The sequence below is a fragment of the Osmia lignaria genome, chromosome 7, assembly GCF_051020975.1.
Source record: "Osmia lignaria lignaria isolate PbOS001 chromosome 7, iyOsmLign1, whole genome shotgun sequence".
Classification (NCBI taxonomy): Eukaryota; Metazoa; Arthropoda; class Insecta; order Hymenoptera; family Megachilidae; genus Osmia; species Osmia lignaria.
Window position 1 is genome coordinate 1,395,276 of NC_135038.1, and position 27,412 is coordinate 1,422,687.

Below are 27,412 nucleotides of genomic sequence, written 5' to 3' on the forward strand. Positions count from 1 at the left end.
TAGTGTGTTGCGTGTGGATTTAATGTTCTAGGGATTTTCTTTATAATATGCCGAACGTGGGTAAGGTGCCCGTGAAGCGCTGAAGCGCTTTCCTCGCGGCGCGGCGTTTAATAAATGAAATCACTTTGCGTTTAAAAGATATTTTTTGATAAATACTTTATTATTTCCTTTTCAAAATCTAGACGGGTTGAAGCTTTGAATCGTTCTGAGCTTGGCGGTGAAGATCATCCCTGGCCCAATGGTGGAGGAGCCCATCCTTGTCCGGAGGCGGTCCCTCTCCCAGGCTTCGGTCCACCCTCAGGCGAGTGGAAGATGGTGGTGCTCCGCCAAGACTCGAGAACGATTCCATGCGCACGTGCTAAGAGAAAGCGTGGGATCCAGAGAGAACGAAAGATAAAAAGGTCTCGCGTTAGCGAGCCAAGGCAACCCTTAAGAAAATTTACGACCCTCTGTAAATAAGCAAGATGTCGAAGAGATTTCGACAGTTTCAAGAATCAACATGATTTTCGTTAAGAGTAACGAATTAGATACGGCCCGCAATAAATTAGTTTCTTAGAAACTTCAAGTGTGACAGTCTTATTTCTCCGGATTTCCAACTCTCTCCCAGCACGACCACCCGCGCTGAACGATTTACAATGTCCTATCTTTTGTTTGTTTATTACTTCTGAATTTTGGCTCCTAATTTATGAGCATTGATATAACATAATGCAGACATACTGCAACCATACTCTTATGGCATCGTCGCCATATTACATTTCATTCAATGCTTGTGATTACAAGCTTGCAGCTAAATTCACACGATATTGCACACATACATACAGGCGAGGTTCGCAACAAGTGTAACGTGAAATGTTATCACGTGAATATGTTTAGAGTGTTATGGCAACACTGCCATGGGAATATTTATCGATAGTCTATTGTATCGATATGTCTTGAATGTTCTTCGAGGACCTTTTGTATCGACGGTCATAAATTAAGAGCGAAATTCAAATATCATCAGCGCGTACACTTATATAGGGAGATTTTCTCGGCGCGAATAGCCGCCCCGCAAACACAGCAGGGTTCCATTGTGCGGGGCGGCTATTGTGTTGCGCGTCGAGAGAATCTTCCTGTATAAATAGATAAAGATTACATTGTAAACCCTCGACGTGGGCGATCGAGCTGAGAGAAGGCCGGAAATCCAGAGAATGGAATAGTTTCACTTCGAAAATTCCTAAAAGACTAATTTATGATAGACCATAGCCAATTCGTTGTTTTCGACCAAGTCACGAACGGTCCTTAAAAGCTACGAAGTCTTTTTCGATATCCTGTCTTTTCATGCACTCTAGGGGGGTCGTGAATTTCCTCGAGAGTTGCTTTGGCAAGTACAAGGTCTTGTCGTTTCCTAATTTCTCTGGGTCCCACGCTTTCTCGTAGCACATGTGCGCTGCAACGTTCTAGCGTCTTGGCGGAGCGCCTCCAATTCCACGCGCCTGAGGGTGGAGCAGGGCCAGGAGAAGGGGCCTACGCAGGACGGAGTGGACGCCTCCACCATTGCACGAGGGATGATCCTGAGGGAGGATCCAGGATCCACCAAGGAAGGGGCATCGACCGACAACGCGCGAAGATCTCCTCCGCCAAGCGCAGAATCGTTAGAATGATTTTGTCAGTCTAAATAGACAAGTTCTTCTCACGCGCTAAATTTATCGCATTGTAAAAACAAGTTACAAAGTCAGCCTAAATAAAACTTTAAAATATTAAAGTACAGTAAGCGATAATAATTATAGCGATAATAAGGTTATTTTCACATCCGCGCGTTGCGAGCAGAGCGCCTCCGCGCTCCACGGATTGTCACACCTGCGCCTTAATTCCCCAAATTTCCCTATCTTCCGCGAACGGACATGCAACAGTAGCAATAAGTTTCACTTATATGTTTATTTATATGTATATATAGAATGTATGCAATACTGATCTCAATGTATAGTAATGCATAAGTTAATAAAGTTATGTAAACGTAAATTAGATATAAGCTGTTAACAGAAGATTTGTATATAGATTCTAAATAATCCTTGTAATGGATGCACATTCAAAAAAATAAAACTATTAAATATAATAATATATTTATCATATATAAAACAAATACAGTAATCTCTCTCACATTGCCCGTTAGGTAGGAATCGAAAGTGGGCAACTTGGGAAGACTAGAATCGTTTTTCCAGCCTCGCAGCTCGCCTTTGTAGTTTGCCGAACAAAGAAAAGGACAGCGAATAAAAGAGAAAGATAGAATTAGAGTCGGGCAAATGAAAGATTTAAAAACCAGTACTACATATAAACTTTTTTATTTTTAACTTTTTCAATATGCAATTACTTTTATCATATTGGTGAGATTTTTGCGATTAAAATGAGATCAAACACAATATAATTTGGAACACGTTTACTTATTAATATCTATTAGGTAATTCATTTCATCATCGCTTTAAACGAATTACAAAAGCGGATTTCTAGAAAAAATACACAAAATATTTGTACACATTATCTGTTGAATACGTAACTTGTGTCTGGATAATGTGGAAAAAGCTTACATTCGAGGGACAATGCGGTGGTACAGCCTACGTTCTAGGGACAATGCGGTGGTACAGTCTACGTTTCAGGGGCAATGTGGTGGTACAGCCAATGTTTTAGGGACAATGCGGGGGTACAGCCTACGTTTCAGGGGCAATGCGGTGGTACAGCCTACGTTTCAGGGGCAATGTGGTGGTACAGCCTACGTTTTAGGGTCGATGGCTGGTGACCCGAAGTCATGCAGCTATCAGGTGATATACGATTGCCTGTTTAAAAGGAGGTATGGGAATGTTAGAAAAGGCAAGCAGTCTGACATTTTTGGAGTCTTAGCGACTATTCCAATGCCTTTTTTTATTGTTAACAACTTTCCTATCATTTTTGAATATATATAGGGGGTACCCCTCATTGACCATAATGGGCAATACATAAACTGAAGAAGCGCTACGACCCTAAAAACCATCCTGAAAATAAAGGATGTGCATACTTTCTCTCATAAATTTTACACGATCCTTTTTACACGGCGCGCATCTACCGTGCAAAGGAGGCCCGTAGTGTACTTTTAATATTGTCCCTTAGTCACGTGCTAACTCTCTTTCAGCTGCATCCCAGATGAGTAAAATAGCAAGGAATATTTTCTATAAGCTAGAATATTTTTCCTCGACCAGTGCGATTTATGACTTTATGACCCAGCAACCTTCGACTTCGCACCGGACACTGCACCTTGACCGTTACCTGAAGGTAACCGGAGGATAAGGGTAAATTTTCTTCAACCCCTACCACATTTTTTGTAGGCAATTACTTCTTTTTTCACCACCTCTCTAGTTCGTAGGAATTCCAAATTTACCAATCTGCGTGTTTACCCCCAACAACATACCCATCCCCCTACCTTTTTAAAGTTTTCGTGGAGAGCGATTTTACGGAAACTCAGCAGAATTAAGAAAATCACCAAAGAATCCTCGTATAGTCGCCGCAATTTATCGTGAGCAGTTCGTGCAGTTAAAGTGTTTCACAGCAAGTGATATTTTAGTTGTATTGGTACACTTTAGTGACAAATTAGTGTTAATTTAGTTGTATTGGTACACTTTTGTGACAGTAGTGATATTTCGGTGATAAGATATTAGCAATAGTTTTGTGTGAACATCATGGCAACTAGAAAGAAATATACAGTTTTGAATATGCAACAACGCTTGGACGTTTTAAAAGATGTGCAAGATACGGGACTCACAGTATCGGAAATTGGAAAAAAGTATGGTGTCGACGCCAAAACAATTCGTCGAATTAAGAAGAATAGAATACAAATTAGTAGTTTTGCAGATAAAACTAAGCGTGAAAGACAGCGACGGAAATTAATAGATCCGGTATACGATGAATTGGACAAATGCCTTTTAGCATGGTTTATTGAACGGAGGACCATTGGCGATCGTTTAACGGACGCGTTGCTATTGGAGAAAGCCAGTGATTTAAAAGAAAATTTGCCATCATGTTCGCGTTTCGAACTAAGCCGTGGATGGCTATCGAAATTCAAAAAACGTCATGGCATACATTTGGTACGCTTGTATGGAGAGAAGGCGAGTGCTGACAAAGATGGAGCAACAACATTTATAAACAATTTTAAACAACTAATGAACGATGACGATATAAATTTGGAGAACGTATACAACATGGACGAAAGTGCATTGGTATAGAAGGCGCTACCAACGAAAACGTTGGCAGGAGAGGAAGAAAGCCGTATCAGCGGATATAAAATTATAAAAGATAGGATTACAATTGCACTATGTGCAAATGCACTGGGCACACACAAAATGATGCCGCTTGTAATCTATAAATATAAAAACCCAAGGGCTTTAAGACACGAGGTCTCTTTGCCCGTGATTTTCAAATCACAACCCAATGCGTGGATGAGCAGATCATTATTTTCAGATTGGTTTGAAAATCATTTTAAGCCCTCCGTAAACCAATTTCAAGAGGAACGAGGTATAACAGGAAAGGTCATATTATTTGTTGACAATTGCGAAGCGCATAAATTACCAGCAGAAAATTTAAAAGACGAGAAGTTTGAAATAATATTTTTACCACCCAATACAACATCCTTGATCCAACCAATGGATCAGGGAGTTATAGAAAAAACTAAACGAGCTTTCCGCCATAAACTACTCCAACGCGTGTTAACATATGATGGTGGAGTACAAGAATTTTATAAAGAATATACTTTAAAAAATTGTATTGATATTTTTACTCAAGCATGGTCAGCAATAACGCAAACAAATTTAAGAAATGCGTGGAATCAAATTCTTGGACCTGTTGCTGCTGTCCAACCTCCACCATTAGAATCTGATTGGCAGGACATGATAAGTGCCATTACGGGAGAAGACTGTTCAGAACAACAGGTTGCAGATTTTTTATCCACCTGCCAGAAATTAGAAGATAAAAGTGCAGACCAGGAGAAACATGAAGATGTTTTAAACGAACCCCAGGAGGAACCACCCGAAACGATGTTCGAGGAGGACAACGATACAATTGACGATTTACGCGACATATTTAGTCGCTTAAGTGTTCATAGTGACAGAGCACCACTACATATACAATATGCGGTACAGAGCCTGAAGATATTTTTCTTAAACAAAGAATAATGAATAAAAAGTAAGGGACAACATATTGACATATACATTAGTAATTTCGAATCTAAGTCTTAAATAAGTGAAATTAAAAAAGTTCTATTCCTTTATTATAAATTACTAAGACTGGAACTTTCATCAAAAGGACCGCGTCACATTACATACATCACACGCTTGACTGACTTCCATCGAGTAAACATAGTCGCAGAAGCGACGTATACATAAGCGTAGAAACAGCGTAGGGGCAATGTGAGGCGTCCGTCAGTATGGGCAATGTGAGAGACATTACTGTATTTGAATAAATAGTTTATTTTTTTAACCGACTTCGAAAAGTCGGAGGTTACTCAATTCGATCAGTATAGATAGATATATATATATTTTTTTTTGTTTTAATTTTTTTATTAGGGTATGGCTTCCGGTTGGTCCCATTAAAAAAAAGTTTTCATTTTTTCATTATTATTGTAAAATACAGGAAGTTTTTAATCTCGACATAGGACGATTTCAATGACCCTTTAATATGTTATCGGGGGTATGATTCTGAACAACCTTTTCATTATGCATAATTAACGGAAAGCTTTAGTTTCCGAGATATTCGTGAAAAACTATTGTTACTACTACATTGAATTTTAGGTATGCCTACGTGTTTCTGGCGGTGTATGAGTCAGCATGGAGTCGCCGATTCTCTACTGTTTCTATATACATACAGTAAAACCTGGATAAATGCAACCGAGATTGGGACTCACGTCAGTGGTTGCATTTATCCAAGCGAGGTGTCGATTCTGCGTCCGTACACATCATTTATATTCAGTCGTGGTGTCAATTCTATGTTGTTTATTCTATTACTATTGTTTATAAATATAATTCAAACTATATCGTGTTTGGTGTCATTTTAATCAGAAAAATCTCACAAATGCGTTAGTAAAAGTTTCATTAAGAAAAAGTTAAAAATAAGAAAGTTTTATCGTTCAATTAGTATTAGTCACACCGATATTACGGTCGGATCATATTACACGGTTTCCTCGTCGGGCGGCTCGGTTCGCCTAGGGCAGGCCTGTCCAAGTAGGGGAATCCACTCCTGAAACACATGTTTGGGTCCTCTTCCAACGCTGCTCCTTCAAGTAAGATGGGACCATTCCGACTACCATCTCTCCGTCTTTCCTAGCGGCGGTATTGTCTCCTCGGAGAGATGGTAGTCGGAACCGTGAACGGTTCGGAAAAAGAACGGTGAAATTCGATTATGCATAGATTATCGCGAATTAAATAGCATTACAGTGAAAGAAAATTTTCCGATACCGCTAATTGACGATTGTTTAGACCAGTTACGAGATAAACAGTATTTTACAAAATTAGATTTTAAAAACGCGTTCCATCATGTGAAAGTTTCTGAAACATGCATTAAGTATACATCCTTCATAACAGCGTTAGGGCAGTTCGAATACGTAAGAATGCCGTTCGGATTAACAAACGCGCCCCGTACGTTTCAAAGATTTTTGCAGGAAATTTTTAGCGAGCTAGTTAGACAAAACAAGTTACTACTGTATCTTGACGACATTTTGGTGGCCATAAAAAACGTTAAAGAACATTTCGAAATTTTGCGAGAGGTATTCGAATTAGCGAGTCGATACAATCTACAATTTGTAGCGCGAATACGTTTAAAATATAATTAAGTGTAGCTAAGTAAACCGTACGAATATTGCGTCCACCGCGCGCCGAGCACTCGCAGGTACGGTCATAAAAAGCCCTCGTGCTCGATCATACGCACCCCTGATTGGACGGAGCTAGCTTTTAGAATTAGTATAAATACCGGCCAAAACTACCCAAGAAGTCAGTTAGGCTTTTGGAAACCTCCGTAGCCAGACCTTCCTCGGAGCAGCCGGACCTCAGCGGACCAGGCTCTCCACCACACCAAAAACCTTTCCTTAGAACAGCCGGACCTTCGCGGACCAGGCTCTCTGATTCTACCACGCTAAAACCTTCCTAGTGAAGCAGCCGGACCTTCGCGGACCAGGCTCTTTGCAGAACCTATTCTCTCTCTTGTAGCCGAGAATCTCCTCCGAAGTCCATCAAAAATCCACACAAACACCCTAGCCGTGCCTCTGCGACGTAGAAACAACTAAGCAAGGCCTAACGCTTACAAATTTAGATTAGACAAGTGTTCCTTTTTGTACCGACAAATAACGTATTTAGGATATTTAATAACCGATAACAGCATCGCACCCGCGAAGGAAAACATAAAATCTGTCGTCGATTATCCGGTCCCTAGAAATGTTAAAGAAGTGCAACGCTTCGTAGGGTTAGCGAGCTATTTTCGACGGTTCGTAAAAAATTTTTCAATTATTGCAAGATCTCTATACAATATACTGCGGAAGAATGCCATTTTTCGCTTTGGGCCGGAAGAAAATCAAGCATTCAATAGATTAAAACAATGTCTTACAAACGAACCGATTTTAGCAATCTATTCGCCAAAATTAAAGACCGAGCTCCACTGCAACGCAAGTAGCACTGGGTTCGGTGCGATTTTATTGCAAAAGCAACAAAATGGTGTTTTTCGACCAGTTTCCTATTTTAGTAAGAGAACGACGGTCCAGGAAGGAAAATACCATAGTTTTGAATTAGAATGTTTAGCGGTGGTATATGCGATTAAAAGATGCCACATTTATTTATTAGGCATACCATTTAAAATTATCACAGACTGCGACAGCTTTAGACTGACCTTAAGTAAACAGAACATCAACCCGCGAATCTCGCGTTGGGCGATGTTCCTGCAAAACTATGACTATGAAATATAACATCGAAGCGGAAGCAAAATATCACACGTAGATGCGTTGAGTCGTTACCATTCAATACTCATTTTAGAACCGAACACATTTGAGCAAACATTATCAATCAAACAGTGCCAAGACGACAAAATTCACGAACTTCGAGACCAATTATAAACTAGCGAAAACAGATTTTATGAATTAAGGGACGGGTTAGTGTATAGGAAAATAAAAAATAGTAAGTTATTGTTTTACGTACCGGCATGCTTGGAAAACAATGTAATTAGAACTTGTCACGATGACTTGGGCCACTTAGGAGTCGACAAAGTTGTCGAACACATTAGCAGAATTTACTGGTTTCCACAAATTCGGCAAAAAGTAAAAGAATATATCGGTAATTGTTTGAAGTGCGTAGAATTCTCCCCCTTTAGCGGTAAAACCGAAGGATACGTACACAGCTTAGAAAAAGGTAATTTGCCCTTCCAAACTATTCACATCGACCACTATGGTCCCCTTGAAAAGTGCGGAAGAGGATACAAGTTTATTTTGTCAGTAATAGACGGATTTACAAAATTTATAAAACTCTACCCTTGCAAAACAACGAAAACGGAGGAAGTTATTAAGAACCTGAATGAATATTTTAGAATGTACAGTAAACCTAGGCGATTGGTTAGCGACCGAGGCACTTGCTTTACATCTAGCTTTTTCAAAGAATTTTTAGCCATAAATTCAATTGAACAGATATTAGTTGCGACTGGAACTCCTTGGGCGGACGGGCAGGTAGAGCGCTTCAATAGGGTCATAGCACCGATGCTAGCAAAACTTTCAGCGACACCCCAAAAATGGGACCGTGTTTTAGGGTCGGTAGAATTCGCTTTAAATAATACAATCTGTCGGTCAACAGGGAAAACCCCGTCCGAATTGCTGTTCGGAATGAATCAATTGGGTACCGTAACGGATAATTTACGGTTAATTTTAGAAACGAATTGCGAAGATATTAGAGATCTTTCTACCGTACGTCAGGAAGCGGCAGAGAAAATTAATAAATGCCAGCAAGCGAACGAACGCATGTATAATAGGAAACATAAGGAGGCCACAGCCTACCAAGTCGGCGATTATGTTATGATTTGCAATGTAGACGTTACCCCAGGAGTAAACAAAAAATTAATACCTAAATTTAACGGCCCTTATATTATTAAAAAAGTTTTAGATCGAGATAGATATGTTGTTACCGACATAGAAGGATTTCAATTAACACGTGTACCATTCACAGGAATTGTAGGACCCGATCAAATGAAGTTTTGGATCCAATCAGACAACGAATAATTAAACTACCCTTTTAAATTCTTCTATTCGCACATTCTGCATTTGGAATACGAAATAAGCCTTAGATTTACTCTTGTATTTGTAAAAGTACATACATTTCGAATATATATATTTAGTTTAAGAATGTTGATACATGTATTTGATGCGTATTAGTATAAGCCTGTATCATTATGCCATATATTTTTGCGCTATTTCGGTATGTTTTCTTCGTTTTTATACACATGTGAGTGTATTATTTTATACTTATATATTGTATTTCGTGCGTTACAAAATTCACAAATTTTACTTTAAGTTTTGTATTCTATTTTATAAGCTGTGAACATTTGGTCGACGGATGTTTGACAAATTGCGTGCATGTGACCGAGGACGGTCACTGCCGTCAGGAATGGCCGAACTGTAGGCTAAGTTTACGACACTTTGGGCCTTCGGAGATTGTCCAGACCTGCAGAGACAGGACAATAAACACGGTGACTCGGCTCGCCCAGGGGACGGTCACGAGCACGCACCCTCAAGTGGGCCTAAGTTTTCGTCCCTTGGACGAGGCAGTCAGAACCCAGACGTCTTAGACTTCACTTCTAATAAAATATACATAGCACCAATCCTGCGTAAAGTCATTTCGGACCATAAGGTTGAAAAAAAGGTAATAATACAATTAGTAGTAATCAAAAAAGAGGAGAAAAATCTTTATTAAGGGACTTCCCGGTGAAGCTGGTGAGGTGGAGGAGGGGAATTCAATCTCCTGCCAATATGGCGGGAGGATGGATACAGATAAAGATAATCAACTGATAGATAATGATTTAGGAAAAATGGAGCATGAAAGTAGGGAAGATAGGAATAAGACTAAGGATAAAAAAACAGAAGACTGGTTCTTGGGAAAAGTCGAATATCTAGAGGAGGACGAAGAGGAATTAATGAAAATGAATAGTGATAGTAAAAAACTAGAAACAGAAACCAAAGGAGATAGGGATTTTGATTTTGATGAGAACAACACACTCAGAGTTAGGATAGAGGGCACCATGGATGAGCCGAGATTTATTGTGCCAAAGGAACAAGGAACAGAGTGGGGGGAAACGACGCCACATGTAATGGATATTAGCAGATATATTGGATTAACGAAGGCATATAGAGAATAGGACGCAAAAGATAAAAGTGAAAAATTCAGTTTAAAGAAGAAAAAGCTTGAAGAAGAGAATAAGACTTATAAAGGACTACCTGTAAGTACTAAAAAAAGGAAAATAGAACTAGTACAAAATTTAACTGAATCTATAAACAGAAAAGATAGTTATAACCCCCATAAACCCGTGATACTTGTGGACCAAAAACTAACAGGAGCAAACCATATCCGACTAATCACTCCTGAAAAAAATAGAAACAAGCAAACAGGAGAAAACTCTATAATAAGTTCTGACAATATTAACACAAAGACGAGGAAAGATATTAGTCATATGAACACTCCAATAAAACAAACTTCTATCCACAGGAATTACACAGGACAAATAGATAATATTCAGGGAAGCGATCCATCTATAAGTAGAAGAAACAGTGAAGCGAATTTATACTACAACTCGTCTTTCGAGCCAGAGGTGGGTAAGCCAATTAACACATACGATTCAGATCTTGAAAGTAATGAGTACGTTATAACTATTGTAATGAATAAAGACAGCACCAAAAAATCCAAAAAATCTAACTTAATTAAGATATACAAGTACGTGACACAAGAAGGAGACAAACTTCAAGAAATTAAGATGATCGGCTTCAACAAGGCAGAAGTAACTTACAATAATAGAGGAGCGGCAAACCATATGATTTACCAAAATATAAAGCATGATAAGGGATATTCTGTGCACATTCCTAGACGTAAGCTTATAAGAAAAGGTGTGATACATGAATGGGAGGACTCAATAAAGGAACTGGAAGGACAACTTATGGAAGGCCAGGGTAAATTTACAATGCAAAGATTGAAAAAGAGACGTTTCGTGGATGGTAAACCGCAATGGATAGAAGGCAAATCTATTCTAATAACTTTTGAAGGAGATTCATTACCTACTAGACTACTAATAGGATATGGACACGTTTGGTTAAGAGTGGAACCTTTTATAGAGGCAATCAAACAGTGCTACAAATGCTATAGATTCGGCCACACCCAAGCGATCTGTAAAAATCATTTCAAAAGATGCAGAAACTGTGGTGAACAAGAGCATGGAGAATGCAATAAAATCCCTAAATGCATCAATTGTGGCGAGAATCACCACGCCATGGCCAGAGAATGCAACCTTTACTAAAGAGAATTACAAATCAAAAAAATTATGGCATATAAGAACCTGAACTATAGCCCAGCAAGGAAACAATGGGTGAGAGAAAAAGGGATGGAACACCTCAGAATGAACCAAGAATAGTATGATCAAGACTGGGATAAAAACTTTCCCGCATTAAAGTATACAAAGAATAGAGAGAGATGGGAGAACCAAAGAGTACCGGAGGAGAGAAATCTCAATGAAAAAGACAACCCCTGGTCAACCGTAAAAAATGGAAACAGATATAGAAGAGGAAGATTGGAGGAACGCAACAAAAATGAAAATTTGACTAAAATCTCTTATAACCAAATAGGAAAAGCCCAAAATAGATTTGCGACACTGGCAACTGAATGGAACCATGATGAGTCAACTGGAAATAGAGTATATGAATTTGGCGCTTTATATGAAGAGGAGAAAGGCATTAAAAAAGAAAGCTATCTAGAGCGATATAATAACAGAAGATTGGTAGACCAACTAAGGAAGAGGAATGATGATGAATTACTAAACGAGCTGATATCACTAATACGCGACAAAAATTTAGAAAATAAGTTGGAAGACTTCCTTGTTAAAAGAAAATATAGAAGTCTTCAATCCGCCCCCGGATAATGAAGACTGGGTAACTCGTCAAAAGGAAAATTTTGAATTCCAACTGACAGACAAAATGAGAAGAACAATTCATAAAAGAGATAATCAAGAAAGATTGAGGAAACAAAGAGATGAAGATGCAAAGAAAAACATGATAGGCGCAAGCCTTTCAACGGAAAAAGAAAGCCGCCCTGGCACTCCCACAACGGATAAGGATCTACACCAACAGAGCACCTCGGGGGGTGTGGTAAGTGCGCTCTTAAACATAGAGGAACTACAACACCAAGAAGGAAAAACATGGGGCACAAGCCTTATGGCAAGAGCCTTATCGAATGAGACAGAACAAAAAACCGAGGAGCAGGAAGAGTGGTAACTCCTTAAACAAACTTATAACTTTAACTGAATTATTTAACTACGAACATTTAAATACCGTCAATTCATCCAATTCATGAATTATGAATAACCAAATGAAACTAGGTTTATGGAATGCACGTAGCATCCACAACAAAATAACTGATCTTAAAAATAAAGTAACAGATTATGATATTTTCTGTATAACTGAAACGTGGTTCAAAGAAAAAGATGAAGATCCTTATATTTCGGGATACATATGATATAGACAAGACAAAAAACCCTGTAACGGGTTACCGCCGGGGGAGTTGCCGGCTCAGCCGGTAAGTCCGGGGTTCAGGTGAACGAATGAAGCAAAGTCGGTTGGGTATAGGTGAAAAGAATATGTATTTACTTCTAAGATTACAAACTAACTTAAAACTACGGCCCTGGGTGTCCTACCAATCTAATCGGTCTTTAATACTAACGATCTTACAGCTAGCGGTTCTTAAAACTAACGGTAGCGAGCGGTCGCGAGCGGTCGCGGTCACGGCGCAGTTCTTAAGACTAACGGTGTCGAGCGGTCACGGTACGGCGCGGTCTGGTCGCGGCGCGGTCGCGGGACGGGATGTTGGCCGTCCTATTGTAATGTTTCGGTGCGGTACGGAAAACGGCGGAGGTAGTCGGATTGTCGGGAACGCCGGTTAGATGCCTTCATGGGCGGACGGCCGTAGACGCAACCCGTCCTCACCCAGGCAGTAAGAAGACCGTGCTCCGGCGGACGCCGTAGAGACGTAACGCCCAGTCCGGCGGTCGGGAAGCCGCCGAGAGAGGGAACTCTCTCGGCCGTGGCTAAGGATACAGCGGACAGTATCGGAGGACGGCCGTAGAGACAACCCGTCCTGCCGAACGCTGCTAGAGGAATTAGCAGGAGCCCAAAAATCGTAGTTGATCGCCTCTTTATCGCTCGTCCGAAGATTCGCTTCCGAGTGTCGATCTGGCGTCTATCGCCTCGCGGCCCGGTATATGAATGCTCGCGAGTTCGCGGTGCGCGCGGTCGCCACCTGTCGGCGGCGCCGGTACTAGCGCGCGCTGGCGGGGCCCGCGGTTTCGCGGCCTCGCATACCTTACAACCCAACCAACATGGAAGAGGTGTTGCAATAGTAATCAACAAAAACATAAACTCTATAAGAAGAACATGTATCTGGAAAATCAATAATGGACACACAGAAACGGTAGCAATAACGTTTAAACACATTGCAACTAACAAAGAATTAGACATAGTAGTTGTATACAGAAGCCGGACTACTAAAGTCAATATATCAGATTGGAGAAACCTTTTAAAAAACGTGAGAAACAATATTCCAACATTAATATTGGGAGATCTAAATGCCCCGAATAAAGAATGGAACTGTATTGCAGATTCAGCAGAGGGTATCTCCCTGCAACTTTCAATAGAAGAAAAGAATATGATAATCCTAAACACAGAAACCACCTCTAGAACGGGAGCATGGCCTTATAATATGGTGTAATCTCAGAAGAGGGAGAAACAATGGGGTCTGACCATCAGATTATTAACCTAACCATCAATAAAAGATGGGCCAAGCCGGAACTTGAACAATACATTGGAACAAGGAAATACCAGACAAATAAAATACAATGGGAAAAATTCTTAACTTTCCAGATAAGAACAGAACAGGAACTGACAAGAACAATAAATGAAAACATAAACACAAAAGAAAAATATAAAACTCTCCTGCAGTACATAATTCTAGGTATAGAAGAATCAATGAAGGTAAATATGAGAAACATAAACTCTAATAATAAAAAGCAAAAAAATAAAAACAACAAAAATTCAGCTACAAATAAAGCTAGAATTAAAAAAAAAACAAGTATGGTGGGACGAACAATGTGAACAGGCAAGGGAAGAAAGGAAAAAAGCCTTAAAATATTTTACAAAAAAAAGAACTCCTCAAACATGGGAATTATACCTAAGTGCACACACACCAAAAAAATTCTATAGATAATACCAGGAAAACAGCTTGGGACAATTTCACCAAAAACATAAACCATAAAACAAGCACCAAAACCATGTGGGAAAATATAAATATATTACAAAAAGGCACATATAAAAAGAAGACACACACGCTGACACCAGAAGAAAGAAACAACCTTGAAGAAGCAATGATAAAAAAATTAACAGAATCCCCTGAAGCTGGAGATGATAACAACTTAACTGACAAAACAATACTTACACAAACTGAGAACTCACATCAGTACTGTACAAATCTTTTAAAGTATGAGAATGACTTCCTCCTTTCGGATCTAGAAAAAACAATTAATAGTATCAAACATAAAAAGTCAGCACCAGGAAGTGACGGAATAGGTTATGAAATCATTCAGAAACTAACAAATCAATATCAAATACACCTATTAAACATAATTAATGAAATATGGAATGGTGGGGAAATACCTGATGAATGGAAGGAATCAGTAGTGATTATGATTGAAAAACCTAATAAGAAAGCATTAAGGCCCATTTCTTTAACTAATTGCCTTGGTATAATAGCTGAAAAAATGATAAATGAGAGGATAAAGTCATGGGCAGAAGATGGGGAGATAATGGATCCGGATCAAAATGGCTTTAGAAAAGGTAGGTCAACCCTTGATAATCTGATTACTATGTCAATGAAGATCAAACAGGGTTTCGAACAGGGAAAGGACTCCATTGCAGTATCACTGGATGTAAAATCTGCTTATGACTCTGTGTCTCATGACTTACTGATACAAACTTTACAAAAAAAAAATTGTCCAACAAAAATTAAAAGTTATATTCAGCAATGGTTAACACAAAGAAAATTAATATTCCAGAGAAAACACAAGAAGCATACTGAAGGAGTCCTTCAAAAGGGCCTTCCACAAGGTTCAATACTTACAAGGGCAGGCCACAACCTCCGTCCCACCGATTTTGATCACCTTCAACATATAGGTTGGGGGTCACCCAAAAGTCACTTGTGTGAAAGGGTTGAGGTCACTACGCCTTACTTTTTTTTTAAATCGAGGTCAAAGGTCATAACGCCGGATCGGATTTAGACCTAGGGGGATCGGTAGATTGTTCAAAAGCAAGTAAATTTTATTAATGTATACCCAGTCCGCAAATAAATAGTTTTCAAGTAATCGATGAATTAGTGATTTCAACGCGCGACTTATATACCTAAAAGTAGTATTCTACTAATGCCAAAGTATGTATATGTGAACAGAAGAATGCAGGAAGTTCATCTGTTTTCATTGTCAGTGTTTCTATGACAATTATTACCTGATGCATTGTGAAGGCGAATTACAACAATCAGTGAATGAGAGTGAGTGAAATAAAGCGAGAGAGAGAAAGAGAGAAGGGAAGAGATCGAACATTAATTGGAGAGTGGTTCTGCTAAACGCGGTAAGTATCAAAAATACAAATATTATTTTATTTTTCTTGAAGTTTTATTGTTAAAAGTATTTTAATTTATTCGTTTGAATAAAAAAAAATAGTACGTAAAGGGGGGACTCAAACGCGCAACGTTAGGTTCCGCATGAAACCGCCTCAACCACTACGCCACCGCTTCGGTTGAAACAAATGTTACACCTTTAGGTATATAAGTCGCGCGTTGAAATCACTAATTCATCGATTACTTGAAAACTATTAATTTGCGGACTAGGTATACATTAATAAAATTTGCTTGCTTTCGAACAATCTACCGATCCCCTAGGTCTAAAACCGATCCGGCGTTATGACCTTTGACCTCGATTTAAAAAAAAACTAAGGCGTAGTGACCTCAACCCTTTCACACAAGTGACTTTTGGGTGACCCCCAACCTATATGTTGAAGGCGATCAAAATCGGTGGGACGGAGGTTGTGGCCTCCCCTTGTTAGCCCAATCTTATATAATCTATACACGTCGGACGTAACACATGGTACAAATCAACAGAACTCGAAAACCCTACAATATGCAGATGATATTATAACCATAACAACAAGAAAAGATTCATGGGAACTAGCTTCCACTATTGAATATAATCTAGAAATCATTATTAAAAACCTTAAAAAAATAAATCTGGAGGTTTCAGAAGAAAAAACTCAAATGGTAATCTTTAGCAGAAATGGTAATATCTACAAAAAGGGAATTAAGATTAGGATAAATAACCAACAGATATAGGAGGAGAAACAACTAAAATTCTTGGGAATCATTTTTGACCAAAAAATGAATTTCAATAAACATATAGAAACCTTAACGACGAAAGCAAGGGAAAGATTAAATGTTCTAAGATACTTGGGAGGAATCAAGAAAGGAGTTGATCCAGGTACGTTGATACTACTATTTAAAGCTCTAATAAGATCAATTTTGGAATACGGAGTTACAGTCTATTATACGGCTGAAGACAGGATAAAAGAAAAAATTCACAAAATACACAACGCTGGCATAAGAATTGCAATGGGCTACAGAATCACCACCCCAATAAATGTTATGGAAATGGAATCTGGAATAATGAAGTTCAAATATAGAGTTGGATTACTAGCATTGAAAACTATATTAAAACTTAGAAACAGAAGATCAAACAACACTCTACAAGCCATAGAAAATAGAATAAGACTAGGCAATTTAAGCAGATACGGAGAAAAAGACCCTATGTTAGCAGCGTGGCTTGAGACTGAGGAAGCAGGGCTTGAACAAATACTATACAAGAATAATTATCCACCCAGCTGTTTTCCTGTCACCTTTACTGAAAAGACGATGGATAATATTGTTGCGACGGTGAGAAGTTTCCGCTCTTTCTATGCATCGACTGCTTCTTGATGTATCGAAAAAGCCATCGACTGCCCCGTCCGAAGCTGTCAACGAATCATGATGTGAAGCTATTCCATGTTTCGAGCGGAAACACGTCATCGGATGCTTGAGGTCTCTTAGACAACCGCGCGGCGTTTGAAAATCACAATGTATCGGGAACCCGACCTGTACGGATCTATTGATTAAGAACTCCTTTGTAATCGAAATATAGACAGTCTAGTTTGCTTCGTCTCTATTTATTTGACGATGGAAAGTGCGAGCTCCACTCCCCGGCGCAACAATATCATAACATCTTTAGACTTCCTACCAAACAGAGTCACCACTGTTCCAGAATGCGTTATTCTGGGTGAAATTAAATTACATTTTGGATGCAAGGAATCTAATAATCTAATCTGGATCTTCACAGATGGATCAAAAATTCCTCAGGCCTGCGCAAATGGAGTTGGAATAGCAATTAGAGAAAACGGAAACTGGGACGAAATTAGTCACAGCGTGGTCAAAAGGGCATCGATCTTTACCACTGAGGCAATTGCGATAAGAATGGCTGTCACATTGGCGATCGAAAGATACCCAGGCAAGGAAGTCTTTATTTTCACGGACTCTAGCCAAAGAAAATACGAGAAATACCCCAGATGAAAGATTAAAGCTCCCACTAAGCGACATGTTAACACATGTAACCGACAAACAGTGGGAAAAGTCTGATATGGCCCTGTTCATGGAAGGACAGGAGAAGGGGAAAAAATATATGCAGAGACTAGACACGAATTTGGGTAACAAAAAACTATGGTTTCACAAGTTTTCAAATTGGGACAGAGGTGAAATTGCCACTTTGAACAGAATAAGAGCGGATCACTACAATCTAGCGGCCTCGCTACACAGGAAAAGGATTATTAGGTCTCCTATATGTGAATGCGGGGATACCCTGAAAGATATTGATCATATGATTTGGGAATGTGAAAGATACCGAACTGAGAGGCGAACTTTACTAGAAAAACTGGAAGCTACGGGTGAAGGAGTGCAAGAAGTACACAACCTGATCAGTCTGAAAAATAGGAGTGCTATGAAACTACTAAGCATCTTCCTAAGGAGTACAAATAGGATAATATAATTTGAAGGCTTTAAAAATACAATTTGATAATTACAGATCTTTTACAACTAGTATTAATCTAAGTGTTTTGACAATAATTCCCTGTAATTTTATACCAAGTGTGATACATGTGCCTGAAAAACCAACAAAGACTGTTTAAATATTATATAGAAAGGACTTCAGGCTTAAGAAAAGAATGAGTTATAAGACTTTTGTATCCTTATAATATTTTATAATGTTATTGTTACTTAACAAATTTTTATATTTAAATGATACACATATGATAACTAGGATACTGTAAGATTTTTGTGATCAGCTTTCGTTGGGCAAAAAAGGAGAACTCCTCCTAAACGCCATCTCCGGTGCAAATCTGTAAATCAGTAAACCAATACATGTACTGGGGAAAAGAAAGAAACTTAAACTTAAACTTTGTGCCTCGAGAACGAGCGCCATCTGCTTTATCCTAATATAAAAATGTGAAACACTTCGCAGTAGAGAAGTGTAACACGCGTTGATGGTAACGGAAGATTGCTTCGATACCCGGGATTGTACCCCTTTGCTTACCAGCCTTCAGCACAGCGTTGTCATATCTCACTAGACAAAGAAAGAGAATACGCGCAACGAAATAAACTGATCGTGAGACAAATACATGTCAAAGGAATGCCGCGAGATCTTTTACTTTATCGAGCTCCACTCAATTTCTAGATGCGGACATGGTTTTTCTGTTGAAAAAATAATTTTAATTTCAGAGAAGTAAGAAGTTCGTACGGAGTGAACAGAAAATGCAATTTATGCATGCAGTAATGATAAATAATAATTGTATTTTTAAAATATAATGTGGGACAGGTATTTAAAAGAAAAAAAGTGTATTTTAAAAACATTTTTTTTTAATATTGGTTATAATACATCTGGTGCAGCGGTGATGCGTATAGGCGGTGCGGCGGTGGTGCGTATAGGCGGTGCGGCGGTGGTACGTATAGGCGGTGCGGCGTAGTTCCATAAAGTGGGTGCGCCGTAGGTGCGTAAACGGTGGCTGGCGGAGATGCGTAAACGGTGGCCGGCGGAGATGCGTACACGGGGGCCGGCGAAGATGCGTACACGGTGGCCGGCGGAGGTACGTAGACGGGGGCCGGCGGAGGTGCATGTATATGTTCCCTCTGGTATCTCCTTAATTGTGTTCTCATTTTTCGATGTTTTTTGTTCGCCTGGCGCCGTGCTGCTTCTTTTATTTTCTAAAATTCATATAAAATTACAAGATTAATAAAATACATACACAGAAGGCACAGAAAGGTTTATTATGAAAAACATTCATAACACATAATTTACACACACACTCACACACAAACGAAATGTATAAAAGTATATCGAGAATATCGAGAAAAGTACATAGCACATACACTCATTACTCAGTTGTATGGAGGATGTCATGTAATTGTACATGACACTTTGTATATGTAATAATAATGTACCTTTATACGGGTCTCCACTGGCTCCACTGGCTCCACAACTGATACCTCCAGATTGTGTGGCCCCGCAATCGCCGGCTCAAGATTCGCCGGTCCTTCAATCGCCGGCTCCGCAATCGCCGGCCCCGCAATTGGTTTTTCCACTACCAATTTGGTATTCCATATTCCCATGATTAGTTTCTATAAAGAAAGTTATAAATTAATATAGGATTATTGGAATCCTAGATTCACAGTTTGTTTTACTTTGTTAAACTGACACATTTGTTAAACTTAATACAAGTTTAATCCTTACCTTTTATAGATCGCTCCGTAGACACGGTTGATCGGATAGCTGAATGTCTTTTAACTAGAAACTAAAATTTTGGTAAAACGTCGACTTGAGGAAACAAGGTATTGGTTCCTTTGGGTACAGGGGTATGAAAAATGCGATTTTGATTGGCTAGAAAGTTGAGGAAAGTGGTGGCTGTCACGAAAGTTGGGTGCGTAGAGAGAGGTTATTTATAGGCCCTTGAAGAGTCTCCAACTTAATCGATGTACATATTTTCTATTTCAGCAAGATGATCAGAAATCATTTCAAATATAAAAAAAGAAAATATTGATAATATTTTTTTTCTACATTTATGTATGTGTATGAAGGAACTATACAATACCCGAAAAAAGTGTTCATACACCTCAACATACTGGACTTCAATATGACACTATTTTATATGAAATGAAGATTCTTTTACGTTAAAATATCCGAAATAATTACAGCTTTTGAAGGATCCACAATCACTCACAGTGAAAATCGTCTACTCGAAACGGGGAGTATATTAGTCTAAATAAAACAATAAATATAAATAAAATACAGTGATTGCACATATTAAATTATTCTACATAAATAACTACATAATATTATAGTTTTCGAAATAATCAATCTTAAACACAAATTGCAAATATCCAACTTTGGAAATGATTTATGCTTTTACAATCGCAGATATTCAGGTTCGTTTTTTATTTACAGTTATTTATGTAAAATAATTTAATATGTGCAATCATAGTATTTTATTTGCATTTATTGTTCTATAGAAGATTTGCAGGGATGCGGGTTACACGCGACGACGTAGAAAGGGACAGACAGTGGCGGAAAGAGAGAGGTCCGATGATGAAAGGAAAGAGCCGAAACGTATCGGTGTGACTAATACTAATTCAACTATAAAACTTTTTTATTTTTGACTTTTTTTTATTAAAACTTTCACTAACGCATTGGTGAAATTTTTCTGATTCAAATGGTACCAAACACGATATAGTTTCAATTATAATTACTTGCTAAAATTGATGTTAAAGGTTGGCGAAAAGCAACAGAGATCGAAATCAAAACCAGTCGCGGTGTCGGCTCTGGTTTCAAAGGTTTCATTTATCCAGGCAAGGTGTCGATTCTGGGCATTTAATGTTGCATTTATCCAAGCGAGGTGTCGATTCTGCGTCCGTACACATGTTTTGTATTCAGCCGACATGCCGATTCTGTGTCCGTACACATGTTTTGTATTCAGCCGACATGCCGATTCTGTGTCCGTCCACATCTTTTGTATTCAGCCGACATCATTTATATTCAGTCGTGGTGTCAATTCTATGTTGTTTATTCTATTACTATTGTTTATAAATATAATTCAAACTATATTGTGTTTGGTGTCATTTTAATAAGAAAAATCTCACAAATGCATTAGTAAAAGTTTCATTAAGAAAAAGTTAAAAATAAAAAAGTTTTATCGTTCAATTAGTATTAGTCACACCGATATTACGGTCGGATCATATTACACGGTTTCCTCGTCGAGCGGCTCGGTTCGCCTAGGGGGATCCCCCCAAGTGGAGGGGATAGCGATGTTGCATTTATCCAAGCATTCTTTCGTTGCATTTATCCAGGTTTTACTGTACTATTGTTTATAAATATAATTCAACCTATATCGAGTTCAGTATCATTTTAATCAGAAAAATCTCACAAATGCGTTAGTAAAAGTTTCATTGAGAAAAGGTTAAAAATAAAAAGGTTTTATCGTTGAATTAGTATTAGTCACACCAATATTACGGTAGGATCATATTACACGGTTTCCTGGTCGAGCGGCTCGGTTCGCCTAGGGGGATCCCCCCAAGTGGAGGGGATAGCGATGTTTCACTTATCCAAGCATTCTTTCGTTGAATTTATCCAGGTTTTACTGTATGTACACTCGGATAAAATGAAATTTGCCCACCGCTGGACACAATCTGCGACTTTCCGGAATATTAGGGATCTGTTTTCTGTTATAAAGCCTTTCCATAAATCCTTCAAAAGCACGGGACAGGCATCGAAGGTAGGGTATGCGGGGGGTATGCAAGGACGCGAGCCGATTTTGTTCACCACATGGCAGAAGAAGAGACAGCCGCAAACACTTGAGGATGCCATAAGCTGTTACTCTTTTCAGCAGTATATTGTACCCAAGAAACCTGGCAATTCATTCTTAGCAAATTCACTATGGTTAAAGAACGTATTAATTTTTTACAATTAAATAATAATTAATAGTGGACATCCACACCACCTTTGAGGTTCCACTAATGGCGCGTTAGATTTTTTTATAGTGGATCTTTGCCTGGAGCCCTATTGTACCACTTTATAAATTGTCAGTTCACGTTAGATCGCCTCTGACTGTATTTGTTATTGTGTTAATTATATAAAAACTAAACTACTCTATACTAGTTTGTCACATGCTTATCCAAACTACCAACTATACTAAAAGTAAATACAAAATCACATTCTACGAACAGTTATAAATTGTCAGCTCACCTTAGATCGCCTCTGACTGTATTTGTTGTGATAGATAAGTAGAAAGGCAGACATTCTGAAAATGAAAACAGTCTTTCACATATTTTGCAATTTCCGTACCTTTGCAGTTGGCTTGTGAAATGAACTTTTAGGGCGTCGCAATTCTTGACTGAGCCATATCGTATCCTTATGAATTTTTACTTTCATCATTAAATATGCTATTTTTGTTCGATGTTCGTTGCACGTACTACTGTCAAACCAACCACAAAGCTGAGGTGAATTGTTAACACCTTGTACAAAATACGGAAATATTTTATCAAGAATGCCCTCTTCAGCCCGTAAAGTAGGGTACATTTTATCAAAAATAGCATTAAATATACGAAATGCAAAAGAAAATTTTTTACTAGGGGCTATAAGACTTCCAAAATTTGAATCATTATTTGTCTTATAGACACGAAGAAATATTAAAATCTGTTCATTTCGTGAAAGAACTGTTGTACTATCTAATAATTCTGCCTTGCATATGTCGCAGTTGGTTTTTCTAATATTTTTCCTAGCGACATATCCTGCAAAATATTCAATAGCACATGACTCTAAGGTGTGGGCAGTTTCAGATACTTCTTGCAAGATATCAGCGATGATAGTATCACTTGCATCCTCTGCTTCTAGGCTTTGACGGGAGCAACAGATTGCTGTCACAATTAACAGAAACTGACGAATTTTCGGTACTAGTTGACGCAACATTTTCCGAAGATTGTGGCAAAGTGAAAAGATTACAATCTTCGTCATCTAAACAATTTGCAGATTGCGATGGCTTCATTAAATTTAACATCATATTTTTCTGCAAATTCAATCTAAATGTTTTCACGGACGGATTTTGTTCATAATTGCCCGCGTTAATTGATAACTGCAAGCCTCTGAAGCACGGAAGACGTACCTGCCGACCCTTTTGAATGACGAACCAATTTGTACATGCTGTTGTCTGTCTTATCAAATTTTCTTCTATTTGAGGATTTCTATTTGATAAGGCACAATTTTGTGGATTAGCATCATGTGCGGTTCGACTGTTTAAATTATCGAATAAATCATTCAACAGTCGAACAAAACATGCAGTATTCGCAACAGTATCGCTTTGGATTTGCCCTTGTGTGCTGGCCGTTAACAAAGCTGCTGAAACTGTTCGACTAAACACTTGTAAAGCGAGCCTACAATTCATTCGCTCGAATACATTCGGTCGAATATGCTTCTCTGACAATTTTACGACTGCCCTAGTGCCTTTGTTTCGTTCCAGGTCCCATAGAGATGATATGTCTGACCATGAAACTACAGAATCGTTAATTTTAAGATTATATTGTAATAAATTGTTGCGAATGTTTTTAAATATATGCAAATAATCATGAAGAAAATAAATTTTATTTCCTTCATGTATTATATATGGTTTATCAAGAGATACTTTTCGATGTACTACCGATCTGTTACCAGAGCCTTGATCGCAAACAATTGCACGTACACGTAAACCAGTGCTACAGACAGCAGCAATTACCACCTCAAGCACATTCAACAAGTTTACAGTTGACATGTTGCTGTTACTTATGAAATAAGCAACCGATTGCTTCCAATTATAAAATAAACCGCCAACCATGAAGACTAAGGCTTGCGTCCCTGGTTTCATCTCAGATCCAAAGGCACCATAATTTTGGAAGCCTTCAATTTTTTGTTTTTTGGAGTGAAAATCAAAGCACTTCTTTATCGTCATTTCGTCGAACAGTAACACGCAATTTCGTTCTGAATCATCCATCCGCGATATCTTTTTACGTAACTGTGTAAAAAAGGTCGTACAAATGCCTGGCCACATTTCGATGCTTCCAAACCATCTACTAATTGTTCTAGGACATAGTAAATGGAAACCGAAATTGTCACGAAGTTTTCGGAATAAACACGGTGATGAATAATGCATCAATAAACAAATCTGTTGCTCGTCCGCAGAAAATACAGGATGCGGATACAATTGCATTAACATAAATGTCTTTACTTTATTGGAAACTTTGTCCTTTATGTTTCGATCGAAATCTGACTCCGTCATTTTGTACGACTCTAATTTACGTTTTAATACTAATATTTGTTTATTTTTGCTCGCTAGCAGTTTACGCAATTTCTATGTTGCTAATTTGAACTGATTAATTTGTTTTTGCTTTCTTGTAGAAAGCAATTCGCGTGAATACTTACGACTGTTACGCGTAGGCGCCGGCTGTTCATTATTTTCACGCAAATCATATAATACCGGTACGGCATCCTTCTTCAACTTTATTTGCACTACCTTGTCTTCTTCGGCAAAATGTCTTGTACAAATGTACCGCCGTTTTAACTATCCATCACTTAACTCCGCGAAATCATCATTACCACTATCCACGATCCACTCTATTAATCGATTATTGTCTTTAACTGGAAATGAATGTAATATTTCGGTTGTTTTATTACGCGATGTAACACCACAACCGCGATAAACACATTTCCTATATGATGTGCGCGTATCACGAAATGTCATTTTTGAAACAGAATGTAAGCGGTTAAAAATTTGTAATCTACCCGTTCGCACCGCTTGCTTACGTTCTTTAGACTGAAAACACGTAACGCGATGACACTCGACCCTTAGAAACGAATACACGTAAACTTCGACGGGCAACATGTATCGGTGAATGCAGATACTTGTGTATCTGCAGTGACTGTTCCGGATAGCTGTAACTGTTAGTGATTGTTTAGGTACACCTCGCTTTCTTTTCATAATATTGAAAAATGTTGCACTGAATTTATAGAAAAGGTACACCCCCTCCGTTTACAGAAACAGTAAGCAAGCGGCCGTCGCTCTTGTTGCTATAGACGCATACGTATAGGTAGAATTCATTATAGTAGTAACTCGTGAAAAAAGTAGAAAGTAGTAATTTCGTCAAGAAATATCGCCTTTTTTTAAACATATAATGTATAATACCTATTTTTAATTGCTTTTGTTAATTTCTTAGAATTGCTTAATAAAGGGTATAGCCGGATAAGGGGGTCAAAAGTGCCTTTAGACCAAATTGATCAATGAACATACTAATTAATAGACCAAAGAAAATCATTTGTGCCAAGCATAAACTCAGTTTATGACATGAGCGGACCTATTGAGGACGAACCGAAAATTAAATTCTGACTCTATTGTATAAAATAATAAAAGACCATTACTTGGACTAGGAAAACATCTTGACTTAATAAAATAATTTTTAACAAAAAACAAATCCGACTTCGAAATGCACTAAAAAGAGTCAAATAATTTCTATTTCATTTATACCAATATTCCATAGCTATTAATAATATCTACTTAATCGTTAAATAGGATACCAAATACATTTCAAAGTTTTCGGAGGCGGCGCAAAATTAAAAACTTTTCCTCTACTAAGAAGATCCTAACTCGGACATCGGCAACCTATGATAAATCACCCATTTGATAATTTCAAGTAAATAATATTCAACGGGAATCAACAAACCCATTGCGAATTAACTATACTGCAGTTCACGAGTGACCGCACTTAACTCGCGCAGCTAGTGACCTACTGTGGTCTTCTTGAGATTTTTAATAGTGCGCGTGATTCCCCATTACAGCTTGCTTCTTACTTTGCGTTCACATCATTTTTTTCTTGCGACAAATAATAGGAATTTCATTGTATCGTGAAACTTTACAATATCATCACCGATTATCAATTATCGTATGTTATATATTTCTGCCCGCCATTTATATGGTCGCAAAGTATAATAAGAAGCAAGCTGTAGAGGGGAATAACACACGTTATTAAAAATCTCTCTAGACCTAGTGAGCGGCGCGAGTTAAGTATGGTCTCTTGTGAACTGCAGTATAGTGCATGTACATCAGGAGGGCTGCTAATTTCTCATACAATCGTTACAATTACAAATGTTTTCAGCCGGACCTATAATGATTCTCTTACGACTTATTAATTACCAAGTTTGCCATACCGCAATCAAATCGTTATTGGCAGCATCGTTTGTTCGGGTATTTTTAATTTTTCGCCGCCTCCGAAAACTTTGAAATGTATTTGGTATCCTATTTAACGATTAAGTAGATATTATTAATAGCTACGGAATATTGGTATAAATGAAATAGAAATTATTTGACACTTTTTAGTTCATTTCGAAGTCGGATTTGTTTTTTGTTAAAAATTATTTTATTTCACACTTTTTAGTGGAACCTGTAGTATTTTTAGGATAGTGTAAGGTGATTTTGGGTTTCTGTTACTTAGCTAATAACCATAAACCTAAAAAATATTGACCAAATTTAAATGGTTAATAAACAACAAATTCTATAAATTTTTGCAAGTGGGGTCATCGCGGATATACAGAGTGTCACGCGACTACCTCTACAGCCGAAGAGGGATGATTGCTAAGGTGATTCTAAACAACTATTTCCTTTTCCAAAATGTTGGTTAAGGCTTGTTTTTCTAGTTATTAACAAAAAACACCGACCAATCCGAGCGCGTACAGCGCGCGGGCTCAGGGATTGCAATGTCGGCTATGAAAACCGGGCCTGACGTAGGTCGCGAACGAACGGCTTGGCACTAGGGATGGGCGATGTTCGACAAAAATATCGATGTTAAAATAATCGATTAGTTGAAAAATCGATAATTGAACATCGATGCTTTTTAAAAAATATCGAAGTATCGAATTCTTTTTTACTAGGGCTGATTTTGGAAACATCACCCTGAGCACATTTCCTAGAGTGTAGCCTAGAAAATGCATATACAGGTAAACAAAAAATATT

General features: G+C 38.3%; 1 protein-coding gene across 2 annotated transcripts; it reads right to left on the reverse strand.

Moving 5' to 3' along the window:
* Positions 1-19,173: 19,173 nt before the first annotated feature.
* LOC117611162 (uncharacterized) lies at positions 19,174-25,143 on the reverse strand. Of its 2 annotated transcripts, XM_076689151.1 has the most exons (5): positions 24,832-25,143; positions 22,627-22,681; positions 20,122-20,182; positions 19,833-20,009; positions 19,174-19,595 (listed from the first exon to the last, which is right to left on the reverse strand). In XM_076689151.1, exons 4-5 carry the CDS (start codon positions 19,998-20,000, stop codon positions 19,251-19,253), a joined length of 513 nt encoding a protein of 170 aa, XP_076545266.1. In that variant the 5' UTR covers positions 20,001-20,009; positions 20,122-20,182; positions 22,627-22,681; positions 24,832-25,143; the 3' UTR covers positions 19,174-19,250. The 2 variants fall into 2 exon arrangements, with proteins under 2 accessions (XP_076545266.1, XP_034194988.1); XM_034339097.2 differs by lacking the exon at positions 19,174-19,595.
* Between the last annotated feature and the right edge of the window lie 2,269 nt (positions 25,144-27,412).